This window comes from Formica exsecta, unplaced genomic scaffold, assembly GCF_003651465.1.
Source record: "Formica exsecta isolate Colony F162 unplaced genomic scaffold, ASM365146v1 scaffold952, whole genome shotgun sequence".
Lineage (NCBI taxonomy): Eukaryota > Metazoa > Arthropoda > Insecta > Hymenoptera > Formicidae > Formica > Formica exsecta.
The window spans coordinates 10,094-28,102 of NW_021853717.1; the positions used below are offsets into that span (position 1 = coordinate 10,094).

The 18,009-nt window shown below is 31.2% G+C and overlaps 1 protein-coding gene across 1 annotated transcript; it reads left to right on the plus strand.

Moving 5' to 3' along the window:
- The first annotated feature begins 803 nt into the window (after window positions 1-803).
- Window positions 804-17,897, plus strand: LOC115245349 (proto-oncogene tyrosine-protein kinase ROS-like). Its single transcript, XM_029823630.1, is given in 14 exon segments — window positions 804-2,515; window positions 5,147-5,288; window positions 5,859-5,952; window positions 6,075-6,722; window positions 9,359-10,776; window positions 12,021-12,114; window positions 13,231-13,878; window positions 14,117-14,180; window positions 14,183-14,240; window positions 14,273-15,571; window positions 16,007-16,172; window positions 16,174-16,225; window positions 16,498-16,971; window positions 17,210-17,897. Coding segments are annotated over 14 exon segments (5,532 nt in total). The 5' UTR covers window positions 804-2,488; the 3' UTR covers window positions 17,558-17,897.
- The last annotated feature ends 112 nt before the right edge of the window (window positions 17,898-18,009 follow it).

The window sequence follows — 18,009 nt, forward strand, 5'->3', positions numbered from 1 at the left end:
TTTTAAAATAATATAATTAAATTTTCTTTTGTTAAGAACTTTTATGAATTGGAAAGTTACGATATCTTCTGCCGGAGAAAATGACTCGAGATATGTCATATAAAGATACTGATTAAATTTACTTTACTCTTGGAATATATAGGTGTACGTTTGTCCATACATACATGTGTAGAATGTCAAAGATCAGAACTTTCTAGTTCATCACTTCTACAGTTTTTAATGACTCTAAACTTTTCATATATCATGTAGAGATCAAAACTCCGTAATTTGTTAATCCTACGATATATTTATTGACTATATTTCTCCACAAATATGTCTATATACGAAGCGTGACCAAAAAATACCGTGACTGCCGCTACAGCGCGTCATATAATTGAAAGAGAGGAGGAAAACTTACGTAGTGAGATCTAATTTAGAATTCTCATTACAATACAGTGGAACCTCAAAATAGTGCACTGTATGGGGCTTTGGCACGCTATAACGAGGTTACTCCCGTCCAATTCGGAGTCATTGCGGCCGTGCGAGATTTGCATGAACACGTTCTTTCAAGTACATCATCTCTGGAAAAGAACACTTTTTTCTTATTTTTGATACAAAAGTATTAAGCACTAATTGCTTCAGCTTTTTGCAAGAGTAATTGGGATATTTTTTACTTGTAAATATTGTAGAGTACATAAAAATGTTAGCGTTTCTTCAATAATTTGCATTTAAATGAAAAAGGATAAAAGTGCAATATTTACTTGATTTTAAAGTAACAATTACACTTTGACTATGGATATTGATTGAAAAAACAATTAGTGCATTTTAAAGTGCCGACTTTTCTCTTTAAACTACTTTTTTAATCATCATTGCGCGATAATTTTTTCACTAGTTATAAACGTTCAAACTCAATGGATTGATTTTACTTCAGTAGTGAATAACTCGGCGAAAAAATCATAGGATATTCATCAAAAAAGCAAATTAAAGATAAAACTCTGCTCTTTAAAATCCAGTTAACGAAATCGTGTTACAATTTTTTTTTCTTTGGCACTTTTTGACAAACTTTTGAAAAAATTGTTGAATCGACGAATGTCGCTTTTTCATAATGTAATTTTGTAACAAATAAAAAGAAATAAACTCGACTAAAAGATTCTGAAACTAGAAACTTCAAGCTTTGTAACGCTTTTTTATTGATCTCAATCCGATTATATGTAACGAAGTTGCAGCCACTTGAAAATTGCCTTTTCTGTAGAAAGAAGGTGGCCCTTTTTAATTTTTTGCGTAGTATATAACTACGGTATTTTTCATATTCTGTCTCTTCTCTCTTGACCTGTCCGGCATGGGTGATCCTAGTGACCCAGTAACTACGTTACCACCGGCATAGCTCTTAGGTTTATTAGAGTACTCAAATCTCCTCACCCGGTAAACACCTATGACGTTTATTGTTGCACTATACGTGGTTACATATTACTTATGAACGTTAGTTACTCATTAATAATATTAATAATGAAATTGAACAAATCTTAAAAAGTCTAGCTCTTTTTAAAGTAGCGACAAATGTCTTCACAGAAGAAAATCGCAAGTGGAGTGTAGCAAATAAAAAATAATGGTTCGGCAAAAGTGCTTCATTTAAATCGATTATTCAAGCTGATGATTCATGATGGTCACCAATCAAATACAAATACGCAATCGCGTCATATGAAGCTCGATTAGAACCGCACGATACAAACGTTTCAGTCCGTCAAGAACGATGTACACGAATAGTGGGCCTTCAAGAGCACGATAGTATATATATATAAAAAACAATTATCACACATACAGTTTTTAATTGAACGCAGTATTTAATCAAACAAGAGATATATAGAAAATATATACAATCTGGTAAAATTTGGCGCATGAATAGTGACAAAATTAAAGATTTATAATTCAGTAATTTCCTGTTCGTCTATAATTTTCTCCAACAATAATTATATCATGCACGTTTCTTTTCATTTGACTGCTTTTCTATCAAATTATATTAAGAGGAATTACTGAGGAAATCTGATAATATTCATATTATTATTTGATACAAACAAATGCATTTGTTCAATGTTGTCATTGGTTTTTATGGAAAAAAGTGAGCAATTTATTAACCAAATGTTTTATAATTTGATGATATGTAAGATACATCGTGATTGATTATAAAAAGAATTTTGAAAATTAGCGCTAGAAGAGATTTCATGATTGCTATACTAAACAAATTAAAAAAAAAAATGATATAAGTAAGAAAACATTGATGCAATTAGCAATTATTTGCATTATCAAGAATATCGATAGAATCACTATTCATAGCTGAGCTGCCAAAGATTGTGCGGGAACTGATTGAGAGCAAGTATTTACAAAAAAAGAACAAAATTATTATGTCAAAAACGGTATTATGTGTTTTACTAAAAGTGTTAATGTTAGCGGGAGCGGATACTTTATCAAAGTATCCGGAAAATAGTGTAGCTTCGAGAGAGTGCGATGGGCCATGTGCCCAGATTCAGATCTCATGCAAGTAAGAGATTGCTTTGTTAAATAAGAAATTAAATGTTATTACAGCTAATAGTTTGAGTAACCAAAATTGTATATAATAATAAAATATATGTACTGTATAATAATAAAATAAAACTATATAAAATAAACACTGAAAAACATGTATAATATTATCAAAAAAAAGGAATGTATAAATCTTGGAAACTTTGTTTATAAATGAATGTTATATAATACGAAATAAGCTTAATTAAATCTATTAAAACTTGACTGTATCATCTTTGTGCTTCTCTAATTGCTTTTTTTTAAAATAAGTATTTTTAACACCAATAAGGTTTTCTGTTTATTCTCCGCTATATTAATACTTACATATGGTGACACGAACTGATTTTTATGTGATTTTTCTTCAATTTCTAAGACCTCTTTATTTTCTTAAATATTTATAATCATTTACGAGGGACAATCAAATATAAACCGAACTTTTCCCAAAATTTTTTCGATCAAAATATTTTCAATGCACACCCAAGTCTTTTTTCTACATAGTTTCCACTAACATCCAAGTACTTTTGCCATTTGATTGGCAGTTTTTTTATTCCCGTGTTATAAAAAGTAGTGGGACGTATCCGAAGCCAATTGTGCAAACTGAACTTTTCCTCAAAAATTTTCTTAATTCGATGAAAATATTTCCAACGCACACTCAAGTCATTTTTCTACACAGTTTCCACTAACATCTAAGCTCTTTTCCCACCGGATTGGCAATTTTTTTATTCACGTGTTATAATAAGTAGTTGGACGTATCCAAAACCAATTGCGCACGAAAGAAAATGTTGCTTTTGCACAACAACGCTAGACCTCACACCGCCGCCTTAACTCAAGAGAAATAGTTTCAACTGCACTAAACCACGGTTGAACATCTCCCTTACAATCCCGATTTATTACCGTGTAATTATCATTTGTTTGGACCACTGAAAGAGGCGTTGGAAGAACAACGATTCGACAATAATGAAAAAGTGGAAGAATTCGTGCGCAATTGGCTTCGGACACGTCCCACTACTTTTTATAACATGGGAATAAAAAAACGGTCAATCTGGTGGCAAAATTGCTTAGATGTTAGTGGAAATTATGTAGAAAAATGATTTGGATGTACGTCTTAATTGAAAATATTTTGATCAAATAAAATGTTTTGGAAAAAGTTTGGTTTATATTTGACTGCCCCTCGTATTAGTATAATAAGATATGTACTAAATTAGTTTTTATTTAACAAAATTAATTTAGAAAGTCAGCCTCATTTTTTTTATGTTAAGGATAGTTATATATACAGGGTGTAACTAAACAAACGCATATGGACACACTATTAGATACAGAATAACAATTCAAATCGAAAAGTCCTGAACCATTTTTTGATCTGAGCTTTCTTTTCGTTGTTATGTGATGTTAAAGTTAGCTAATCAGCGCCTGTTTATACAGCAGAAAGCCGTCTCGCTACTCCGACCCCCGTCGTACCTTCTCTGTTTTCCGTTGTAGACATCCGTTGTAGTTACACCCAGTATATACACATATAACAGAACAGAATTACTAAATATCGAAATAAAGTCGAGTATCGGTATAATGGGATTTCGAGTTGTATCAATTAACAGTAACATTAAAGCTAATATTCACAGAAATCAACAATATACGCAACCAGCCAATTTTTTGGTACGCCTTCGACTTTATATATAATTTTAATTGTACATATATTCATTATATAGCTATATACACACAATTTTACTCAGGTAATGTAGGTTAATTATAATATCATATTCTCCAAAATTTGTATGCGTTAAAAAACGATAACTGAAAAGAAATTCAACAAAAGTTTAAATAAAAAAATTTATATAATTTCTATGACCATAAAAAGACAATATTTATAACATTTATATTCTTGAAGTTAAATAAACTGAAACTTTAATGAAAACAAATAAATTTTTAAAAAGAAGAATAGTGTTAAGATAGAGTCACTTACTTGGAGAAATTAACTAACTTACCGTAAACAAACGTTAAACAAAATTGTTTCAACAATCGAAAAGAGCTACATCTTCATGTATTATTTGCTAAGAGAAGCGGTTATATGAACTCTCGTTAACCCAAATTATTCTATTCTGCGTGACTTTGGACCATCGCACATAAATTGACATAGCTGCATATGCATGGCAGACCGTTCAAATCAACGAGCATTTAGCATTAAACCACCACATATTGATTTACATTACATGCTCATTGGTCCAAACGGTCTTATTGACATCTATTTGATCCAACTTTGTGTACGATAGCCAATTCTGTTTGATAAAAGAATCATGTCTGATATGCAAGAAGATCTTGCATATAAAAAACTATAGAAACAGATTTTTGAAAAAAGTCTTGAAAAACAATAAAAACAGATTTAAAATAAAATGTAACTGCACTGTATGTTTTAAACACACTATCAATCAAGAGAGGTATACAGAAAAATATCACACCTATTTGATTAAACAAACAAGAAATTTCATGGCAGATTTACTTATTACATACATTACTATTTACTTAGTACATATATTGTTTATTAAAAGTATCGAAAGTAGCCACGTTTTTGGCCTAGCGGTGTTTACTAAATTCTTTTCGTATGTTATGTTTTATCAAGGATATTTCAGTATCCGAGAACAACGATTATCATATTTTACAAAACCGCAAATCTGACCGGAGCCATCCTGATAGTGTGAGTGTGAGAAACAAATTTGACAAAATTCCATTTGCAAATATATCTGTGATCCCAAAATCTGTTGGTAAGTTGCAAAGAAATGCATAAATTGTTAGCAAAAAAGTCCACGACAAAAAATATTGTAAAAATAATTTACATTTAAGAGAAAATAAAGATAAATTATTAAAGAAATAACTTTCAACACCGAGAGCAATGTAACTCATTTTACCGCAAAAAAAGAAAGAAAAATCCACATATTGTATATAAAATTAATCAAGATTTAATATAAAGCAGTTAATTATTTAATTTTGCTAGTTTATTCTTTTTAGAAGAATCGCAAATATTATACTTCTGATTTCTTAATCATTAAGATATTTCCGAAAAACGTTTATTGCTTTATTAAAAACTTTGTACTTTATTCTTGTTCTGGATTAACAATTATTTTTTTTGAGTCGTATAAAACACGTAAACTTTTTATAATATTTTATTATTTTAAAAGTCAACACTTGCTGTGCTAATTTTTATATTTTGTAATTTATCTCTATTTTTTTCTGGTTTATTTTTACTTTAAATTGTTTTTCCTGAATTATTGAGATAATCAAGTTAATGTTCTTATATATAATTATGCCAATATGTGCAATACTATAATTTCTAGAAAGCATTTTGAGCAAACCAACATCTCCCAGAGCATTTGTAGAATTCTATAATCAATTTCTAAATGAAGACGACGATATTTCTGTGACATTCAGGTAAAAAAATCTACATTCTCAGTCTGTATTCTTTTAAATTTAACGACACATACACATAAAAACATTGATTCTGTTATAATATTACTAAATATAAAAAGGCCAAAATATTATTTCTTTTACAGATGGAACCAACCTGAATTTACAGACGAAGTAATACAAGGATACACAGTGCAATGTTGGTTCACTGAAAATCTAAAAAAGATTCAAATCTGCAACGACAAAAGTATCTCAGCTACAATATTGGAGTGCACGGTGCACAATCTAAAACCTAACATGACGTACTACTTTCAAGTACGAGCGCATACTAAAGTTGGAGCTGGCCCTTACACAGATTTATTTAATGTATCGATTACGCATGAAAACCCAATACCGCAATTATTGATAGTAACGGGAAACGGTATCGCTATATGGGATCTTGATTCAAAAATCAACGTTAATCTCGTTAAGGATGAATTCGTGAGATATGTCACTTATTCGATAGCGGAACATAAAATTTATTGGAGCAACAATATGAAAGAGCTAATGATATTGGAGATTAATGAAAACAATATTAAAAAAATAGCTAGGAGTAAATATATTCCGTCACATCTCTGCATCGATTGGGTAGCAAGAAATCTGTACTGGAAAGAATATGACGGAAATAAATATGATTATTTAATGAAGCTCGATTTAACACTGTGGGAAAATGGCATAGTCAAATATGATAAGATATCGGAAACAAGAACCATATTTCATTATCGCAGTTCTTTAAATATACTACCGTCTATAGGGTATATTAATTTTCGATATGAAATAAATAAACAATCAATAAATTCAAGAGAGAAAAGCCAATAAAAGCCCGGACGCGGTATTTATTGCGTAAAAGTTGTATGCTGTTTATCTAGCAAAAGATGTTGATGGTCACGATATAAGTGTGCAAATAAACATTATAAAATGACAAACACCAAACGTTTCGGCCCATTTCGGATCCTTATCAATGGTAATAATTTAATATTAATATAAAAACCGAGAACTCGTGAGCCAGAGTAATGTATCCAGAACGCAACTTATACTAACTAACATTATACAGCGTTTATAACATTATCCAATGGATCGCAGATGACTGTAAGATTCCGCGTGGGTTAAACTCATTACACGGCCGCTTAATTTTGTTCTTAGGCAAAATGGTGGAGGCAGGCGCGAGCAATCGAGTGACACCATAGTAAGAAAAAACAGATGGTGAACCTCTTAATGTTGGAAAAAAATGTGTGTCCAGTCTAAGCGTTATAGTAACTAACATTATACAGCGTTTATAACATTATCCAATGGATCGCAGATGACTGTAAGATCCCGCGTGGGTTAAACTCATCATACGGCTGCTTAATTTTGTTCTTAGGCAAAATGTTGGAGGCGGGTGCGAACAATCGAGTGACACTACATCCATAGTAAGAAAACTGATGGTCATGCTTTTAATGTCGAAAAAGAATGTGTGTTCAGTATAAGCGTATGGAGCTGAGGAAATAGGGGTGGCGAAATTAGTAAAATGAAGATGAAAATGAAGGAGATAAAGTTACTTACAAAAACAAAATTGATGTCCAAGTTAATTAAAAGCTATGCGAGACTCTTTGAAAAATTTTTTTATTTAAAACCCGTTGAAAATGTTGTTCGAAAACACATGATTGGAAACAGAAAGCAGACTGGTTTAGCAAGCTGCTCGATTTCTAATGAGGAAACCGTCACAAGGAAACGGAATAACATAGTAAAACATACGAGATAATAACAAATATTATAATACAAAATCAAAAACAAAAACAAAGGTATAAACAAAATCTGGGAAAGAACAAGGGAGAGGAAAAAAAGAAAAGAAAAAACATTAGGAGCATTTGTTTATGATAAGAAGGTAAAAATTGTCCAGAAGAATTGTGTCATCTTGAAGATTTATGCTATTTTTTTTTGTTGCTTAATGTATAGCATTTTCAATATCAGTCTCTCGATATAAGAAGGCTCTTCGTCTAATATTCGGATGTTATCCCAATCAAATTTATGTTCTGTGAGTCGATATTCTGTAATTACCGACTGACAAGAAAAATCACGGTTTATATTGAGGCGATGTTCTTAAATTCTCGGAAAGGTTCTTAAATTTTTATTCACAACATCCGAAGTATCACAAAAAGGGCGTCATTATCGGCTTAGTGGATCGGATCTTCCGCTTATCGTATCCACAAATCCGTGAAAAACATTTTAATCTAATTATCAACATCTTTATGGAAAATAACTACCCTTTGGATTTTATTTATATGACCATCTGTAACAGGATTAAATCTTTAATTAATGAAAGGGCTAGCTTCGATTCTCCTTCCAGTTCCTGTCCCCCTTCCAGTTTTCCTTTTTGCCCCCCTTCCATTTTTACAATCTCTTACGTAAGAAGTGTCACAGAAAGATTAATGCCAGTCATTAAAAATATCGAGAAAGCTATGGCATATGTATGTGTCAATAAACTTAACATTATTAAAACATATAAAGATTCTCTTCCGGCTTTAAATCGTAATAATGTGGTATATAAGATATGTTGCCGTGACTGCGATGCGTCTTATGTGGACCAAACAAATCGACAATTAACAACAAGGATAAGAGAACATCACCTTAAACCGTGATTTTTATTGTCATTTGGTAATTACAAAACATCTCACAGAGTATGAATTTGATTGGGATAACGTGCGAATATTAGACGAAGAGCCTTCTTATATCAAGAGACTCATATCGGAAATGCCATACATTAAGCAACAAGAAAATAGCATAAATCTTCAAGATAACACGATTCTTTTGGACCATTCTTACCTTCTTATCATAAACAAATGCTCCTAATGTTTCTTCTTTTCTTTTTTTCCTCTCCCTTGTTCTTTCCTATGTTTTGTTTTTAACTTTGTTTTCGTTTCTGATTTTGTGTTATAATATTTATTATTATCTCGTATGTTTAACTCTGTTGTCCCCTTTCCTTGTGACGGTTTCCTCATTAGACATCGAGCAGCTTGCTAGACCAGTCTGCTTTCTGTTTCTAATCATGTGTTTTCAAACAAAATTTTCAACGGGTTTTAAACAAAAAAATTTTTCAAAGAGTCTCGAATAGCTTTTAATTAACTTGGACATCAATTATGTTTTTGTAAGTAACTTTATTTCTTTCATTTTCATCCTCATTTTTATAGGCCTGTATTCTGAGTCTATCGATTCATACATCGCAGCGTTGCATCCTGCATCTTGCATCTTTTACTAATTTCGCCACCCCTATTTCCTCAACTCCATACGCTTATACTGGACACACAAACATAAACTTAGTTATAAGAATTTTACATATTCATTATATATATAATGTTTTTTCTGCTGTTGTTATAATGTTTTATAATAAGAAAATAATGTATTTATTTTTTAGAACTTTATATTGGGAAAATTTAACTGAATATGGAGAAACTCAGATAATGCAATCGGATTTTGATGGAAAAAACGCTCGAATCTTTCAGAAAAATATATCTATATGCCCCGTCAAAGTCGATATGTCACTTTTTATTTTTATGAAAATTGATGATATAAATATTAAGAAACCGCTAATTTATTGGCTATTTTATAATCTCTTGCTTGTGACAGACATTAACGTTTCTATATGCAAATTCTATATACAAAGTGAAAAAATCAGTAATTACAAATATATCAAATTTTTAGCGAGTGACAAGACAAACATTTATATTCATATGATGTTTGATGATAATAATATATATGTTTTGGAAAAAAAGTATGCACTTCTCGAAAGCGTAGATGCATTCAAATACATCCAAAAGATAAAAATGTATTCCCAAATTGAAAGATTTTATTCTTTCGGTAAATCTTTGCAACCATATCCTTCGACAAGATGTCTGACACTCGACAAAAAAGTTTACAACGTAGGAATATTGATGGTAACAACGAACAGCATCATCGTAAATCTTCCAGAGCTGGTCCACAAGAGTGGATGCAAAAACAACTTACCTCCCACTTTATATACCATCAACATAAGCTATCGTTTAGACGATGAGCTTAACAAGTTCGATAACTTCATCGTGCGGACGTACGAGCAATATTACGAAATTCAGAATTTAACGCTTACAGAGTACAAATTACTGTTAGTCCGAACAAGCAATTTTTACTCTGATCAGTTATCGATGGAGCCATTATTCGACTCGGAAGTGATAGTGATGATGAGAACTAAACCGAAAAAATTAGACACACCGGAGAATGTGACAGTTGAGGCTCTGACACTTACTATAGCGGCAGTTTATTGGATGCCGCCTAAGACGCTGAACATGCCTGTGATCCACGAAGTACACTTGGTGTGTGATAACAATCTGTTTGAAAATAAAATCTTTATTGTCGAAAAGGCTGAACATATGAGAAACGGCATATTTTTTAAAATAATCGAAGAGTTAACACCAGGACAGAATTACACGATATATGTACGCATATATCCAGTCAACTTCAGTGATTATTATAATGACAGTTTGAGCAAAATCTTGTACATGTATTCGGAACCAAACGATATCATTTTAAGCGAGACTAGCATAACCAGTATGATTATCTCGTGGATTCCTTCTGTTAATTTGACGATTGATTACGTACTAGAATACAAACATTTTGAGACGCAGGAGTGGCAATTTGCAAAAAACTTCGAGCCGAATAATGGGGGAAAAGTAATTTATTATATAAAAGACTTATTACCAGGAACTCGATACGAGTTTCGTTTGATACTGAGATACCCGAAATACGAGAAAAACTTTATATAGCCATCTGATGGAAGATTTACTTTTTCAATACTGACAAGTAAGCAAATAAAGATATTATAACATTAAATGCTTATTTTAGATATAAAAATGCTTACAAAATTTAAAAACTTAGTAATTTTTAATAGTAAATTTATAAGCAAAAATAAGTTTTTTAAAAAAATGAAGATATTACGAGTATACTTTTGCGTAACAAAGGTGATATTTCGAGCTTTGGAAATATTAGTTATATACTCTTGGAATACACCCTTGAAACATTAGTTTTGCAAAATTTCCTACCAATCTTTAGCTTTATCGCTACAGTTACTATAATCTGTTTATACTACTTTTACTGTTGTAAGTATATTTAATACATTTAAGTCTTTAATTGCTGAAGTAAATTATATCTAATGTAATATATAGAGATTTTCTAAAAAAAATATTTTTTGACAACAAGAAGAATATAAATTTCAATTCGTGGAAAAGAAAAGGCCAATTGGAGTCTGGACATGGTACTTTAAACGTAATAATTGTATACTGTTTTAATAAACGATGTTAATACATATATATTATAAAATTCTGAATCAAACGTTTCAGCCCACTTTGGGTCCTTATCAATGAACGTATAGAATCAAAATTCATTGATAAGGACCTGAAATGGTTTTTTCATTAATTAATATTTATCATTTAAACCTTGTGTAATTTTTAATTTTATTGTTGTATTGTAATATAAATTTCATTTTGCTACAAAAAGAGAAAGAAAACTCCACATATGTAAAATTAATCAAGATTTAATATAAAGCAGTCAATTATATTATTTAATTTTGCTAGTTTATTTTTTTTTAAACAATTGCAAATATTATACTTCTGATTTCTCAATCAATAAAAAATTTTCGAAAAATGCTTAGGTAAAACTTAAGATTAAGGGCGACCTCACCGATTTCAATGACCTTGATATATGTTGTCAAGGACATAATTCTAAGTAACTTTTTCTTCTAATTTATGTGTGTGTGTGTGTGTGTGCGCGCGTGTGTTTCCTGTCCGTGCATGTACTTTGGTTAATTTTAAACTTTTTTTGTTAATAACTTTTTAATAAGCAACGAGCGACGATTAAGTTAGAAGAAAAAGTTACTCAGAATTATGTCCTTGACAACATATATCAAGGTTATTGAAATCGGTGAGGTCGCCCTTAATCTTAAGTTTTACCATTTTTACTTTAAATTATTTTTTCCTGGATTACTGAGATAATTAATTTAATGTTTTTGTATATAATTATGCCAATTTGTACAATTGTTAAATTTTTAGGTAGCATTTTGAGGAAACCAACATCTCTCAGAGCATTTGTCGAGTTCTACAATGGATTCCTAAATAAAGAAGACGACATTTCTGTGACATTCAGGTAAAAAATCTAAATGCTCAATCTATCTTCTTTTAAATTTAACGGTATATACTATAATAACGGTATATACATATAATAACGTTGATTCTGTTATAATTTTACTAAATATGAAAAGACAAATCTTATTTTTTTTACAGATGGAACCAATTTGAATTTACAGACGAAGTAATGCAAGGATACACAGTACAGTATTGGTTCATCAAGACCCAAAAACAGATTCAAATTTGCAATGATAAAAATATCTCAGCTACAGTATTAGAGTGCACGGTGCACAATCTAAAACCTAACACGACATACTATTTTCAAGTACGAGCGCATACTAAAGTTGGTGTTAGCCCTTACAGAAAAAATCTAAATTTTCAATCTCTATTTTTTTAAATTTAACGACACATATATATAAAAACGTTGATTCTGTTTTAATTGGTAATTGTTTACTATAGCGGTCATCTCACCGATGACCTTGATCTTCACATATATTATAAGAGTAAGGTTGTTGATTACTATTTACTTTGTTTTACTTGGCAATCTCGTATATATTTTAAGATATTTAACGAGAAAGGTTTATTGAATAAAATGTAATTTTCCGATATCATATATATTTGATAAGCGAGGTCTATTCTATATCGTCCTGTGTTTTGGATGCGAAACGAGGTTTATAATTATATGATTTTACATGGATCTGTAACTTTCTGCGCGAAGCGAGGTCTATTCCATATCACTCTGTGCTATGAAATTATAAAAATACAAAAAGTTATGACAGCACAGGACGATATGGGATGGACCGCGTTTCTCACAGAAAATTACAAGCCCATGTGAAATCGTATAATTATAAACCCCGTTTCGTATCCGAAGCACAGAGTGATATGGGATGGACCTCGCTTCGCGCAGAAAGTTGCTAACCTATGTGAAATCGTATAATTCGGTAAACCTTTTTTGTTAAATATATTTCGAAAACTATACAAGACTGCCAAATAAAACCAAGTGAGTATTTAGCAACCTCATCCTTACAACATATGTGAAGGTCAAGGTCATCGGCGAAATGTCCGCTAATGTTAATAATTATCTTATAATTTTACTAAATATAAAAAGGCTAAAATCTTTTTTTTTTTTTTACAGATGGAACCAACCTGAATTTACAGACAAAGTAATACAAGGATACACCGTGCAGTGTTGGTTCATCGAGAACCTAAAAAAGATTCAAATCTGCGACGACAAAAGTATCTCAGCTACAATATTGGAGTGCACGGTGCACAATCTAAAACCTAACACGACGTACTACTTTCAAGTACGAGCACATACTAAAGTTGGTGCTGGTCCTTACACAGATTTAATTAATGTATCGACTACGCACGAAAATCCAATACCGCAATTATTTATAGTAACGAGAAACGGTATCGATATATGAGATCTGGATTCAAAAATCAATATTAATCTCGTTAAGGATATCGACATTTTACATGCCACGTATTCCATAGCGGAACATAAAATTTATTGGAGCAATACAAAGAGAGAGCTGATGATGTTGGAGATGAATGAAAACAGTATTACAAAAATAGCTAAACTTCAAGAAATAGCGTACAATCTCTGCATCGATTGGGTAGCAAGAAATCTGTACTGGATGGAATCCGACTATATATTTGGTTTTGGTGACATTGTGAAGCTCGACTTAACAATGTGGGAAAATGGCATAATCAAATATGATAAAATATCAAAAATAAAAACCTATCTTGACATTGATCGTTTAAATATATTACCGTCTATAGGGTATGTCAACTTTCATCTATTTGAAATAATTGAACAATATTTTCATTAAAAATTTGTACTTATTTGTAATTTTTCAATAATTTCACATGGCTTTGTAATTAAGATCAAAAGTTATAAAAAAATAATAAATTAACACAAATTTAATTATAAGAATTTTAATTCACTATATATAAAAGTTTTTTTTGCTACTATTATAATAATGTTCTATAATAAATAAAATAATGCATATATTTTTTAGAACTTTATATTGGACAAATCACTCTACGGATAATAAATGTCAGATAATACAATCGGATCTTGATGGAAAAAACGCTCGAATCTTAAAACAACAGCTCGAATCTCGAAAACAACAGCTTTATTATGTGCTTATTACGATTCTCACTCCATACGTCAGATCATTTAGTTGATATGAAAATTGATGACATGAATACTAAGGAGCCGCTAGTTTACTGGCTATGGTCTGATTTTTTGTTTGTGACAGACATTAACGTTTCTATGTGCAATTTGATTTTACAAGTCGATAATATTACGAAAAATGAAGAACATAAAATAAACTTTCAATCTTTAACAATTGACAAGACAAACATTTACATTTCTACAGCTTTAAATAAAAATATATATGTTTTGAAAAAAGAGTATGCACTTCTCACGAGCGAAGACGCATTCAAAAACATCGAAAAAAAAACAGCGTCTTCCTGGATTAATTACTTGTATGCTTTCGGTAAATCTTTGCAATCGTGTCCTCCAAGGAGATGTCTGACGCCCAACAAAAAAGTTTACAACGGATTGATGTACACAGTAACGACGAATAGTATCATCATAAATCTTCCGGAACCGGTCTCTAAGAGTGGATGCAAAAGGCACAACTTATCTACCACTCTATATACCATCTACGTAAACTATTGTTTGGATAATGAGCTTAATAAGTTCGACAATTTCACCGTGCAGACCAACGAGCGATATTACGAGATTCAGAATTTAACGTCGCTTACAGAGTACAAATTACTGTTAGTAATAAGCAATTTTTATTCTGATCAGTTATCGATGGACCCGTTATTCCGTTTGGAAGTGATGCTGAGAACTAAACCGAGTAAGCTCGGCGCACCAGAAAATGTGACAGTTTATGCTCTGACACCTACTGTAGCGATAGTTTATTGGATGCCACCCAAGAAACTAAACTGCGTGCCCGTGATCTACGAAGTACATTGGACGTTAATTACTAACAGTAAGCAACAAATAAAGAAGCTATTTAATAATAAGACCGAACATAAAGAAGATAGCAAATTTTTCACAAAAATTGAACCGTTGATACCAGGAAATAGATACGATGTATATGTACGCATGTATCCAGTCAACTTCAGCAATTATTATAGTGAAAGTTTGAGCAAAATGTTGGACATGTATTCGGAACCAAACGATATAATTTTAAACGGGGTTAGCATAAATGATATGAATATCTCGTGGATTCCTAGCCTTAGTTTCATTGATTACCAATTGGAATACAAAAATGCTGAGATGGAGGAGTGGCAAATTGTAGACGACATTGAGCACAATAATAGGGGGAAATTAAAGTACTATATAAAAAATTTACTACCAGGAACTCTATACGAGTTTCGATTGATACTGAGATACCCTAGGTACAAAGATTTTATATGGCCGTCTGATGGAAGAGTTATTTTTTCAACACTGACAAGTAAGCAAATGAAAATATTATAACATTATATGGTAATTTTAGATATAAAAATGCTTACAAAATTTAAAAACTTAGTAATTTTTAATAATAAAGTTATAAGTAAAAGAAAGTTTTTAAATAAAATAAAGATATTGAGAATAAATTTTTACGTAACAAAGGTAATATTTCGAGGACCCCTAGAACATTAATAATGCAATATTACCTACCATTCACCTTAAAGACCTAGTCGCTATAATTACTGTAATCTGCGTCTGCTACTTCTACTATTGTAAGTATATTTGATACACATTTAAGTCTTTAATTGCAGAAAGTGATTATACCTAATGTATTGTAGTAAATAGAGATTTTCTACGACAAATTAATTTACTTGTTGAAAAGGCGCTGTAAATTTTGCAATGCATATTATTAGATAAGCATATTGTAATTTTATAACAGTGTACCGACAACGCAAAGAAAGTAACGAGCAAATTTTGCCTCCTGTAATGACCGACATCGAATTAGAGACTTCACATCAGATACCTAACGTTTCTAATGTTCAACTCAACACGTTATACAGTCCTATGTTAGAACATAATTTGAATAAATATGCACTGACCGAAATCACGTGAGGAAATCAGATTAGGAAAACTTTTAGGCAGCGGCGCATTCGGAATGGTAAAAACTTATTTCTTCGATGTAATGTTACACGCTATTAATATCTAGATGTACAAAAATTGAAATAGATACGCATTTCTCGATTAAAATAATTACATACATAACTTTTTATAAGAGATTATAAATAATGCAAAATTTTTGTAAGATAACATACACTCTATTATGTATTTTTCGTTAAATTATTTAATACAAAATGAAATGATGTCACTTGATATTAAACTATATATTTTTTAACGAAGTATAAATTTAAATTAATTTCAAATATTTTGCAGGAGTTTCAAGCAAAAGTAAAGAATTTAGAAAGGCCGGGCACAGAGATATCCGCTGCCATAAAAATGCTTCGAGAAAATGCTTCTTCGCAAGACAAAGAGAAATTTTTAGAAGAGGCCAAGCTTATGAATCACTTCCGACATAAACATGTGCTAAGATTGCTGGGCGTCTGCTTAGACGGCGAAGATGCTCCATTAATCGTGTTGGAATTAATGGAAATTGATCTGCTACAATATTTGAGAGATAGTCAAAAATTGCAACCGTCAGATTCGCACGCTCTGCGTTTGCAAGATTTATTCGCCATGTGCGAAGATGTTGCGCGAGGTTGTTGCTACCTGGAAGATCTGCGTGTCGTTCATAGAAATCTAGTGTGTCATAGTTGTTTAGTATCCGCGAGAAATCGCGAGAACCGTGTCGTCAAAATCGGCGATTTTGCACTAGCTAGAGATATTTCTAAGAAAGACTTATACCGCTTGGTAAATACAATTATTTAAAAAAATGAAATTTTTTAAAAATGTTTGTATGTTCTTTTTTTGTCGTAATAATATAATACAGTTTTACTTTGAATAAAATTTTTTGAGAAAAATAAACTATTTCTATTTACGCAAAGCAATACATGTGTAGATAAGTGAACGTTTTTCGTTTTAACACGAATACTCTAAAAATGGACAAATTGAACCAAAAGATTAACTTCGCCAAAATCACATGTTTTAGGTGGGAATGGATTGTCTTCCTATTCGTTGGATGGCACCGGAATCTTTGGTGGTCGGAATATTTACTTCCCAAAGCGACGTTTGGTCATTCGGGGTTCTCATGTGGGAAATTACATCATTGGGTGAGCATCCCTATACTGGCAGAACTAATCAGGAAGTGATAGATTATGTCCGCGCTGGAGGCAGATTGCCGATGCCTCTCAATTGTCCGCCAACCTTGTACGAGTTGATGCTACGTTGCTGGAGTCCAGCAAATGATAGACCGAACTTCAACTTTTGTCTCGAAAATATTATAACTCTAAGAAATAATATGGAAGATACCTTACTGAGTCCAGTGGATATTATGTAATCGATAAAATTAAATTAATTAATAACATTATTTTTCGAACGATCTAATGAATCTTAACATAGGAAAAATAATTTAGAATAACTAATATTCTGCCGTTTTCGAGTTTAATCTTAATATATTAGATTTGTCGATAAAGATAAAAAAGACATTTTTCAATTTTACTTTGCAAACAATTTTGATGATTAAAAACACAGCACTTGTTCTTACAACTGTAAATAACGTGATGCTGACGCTAGTACTTTCAAATAATCTTCTGATATTACTATAATTATCTGTAGATTGCCACAGTAATTTTAGAAATAATGTTTATTTTTCATATTATATTAGTACCTGCTTTATATTCGTATATATATTGTTTCTTACTTAAATGCTTAAATAAAATACACAATCTTATTACGTTAATATATATAACATTTTTTAATATTAATACAGAATAAAAGAATTAAATTTTA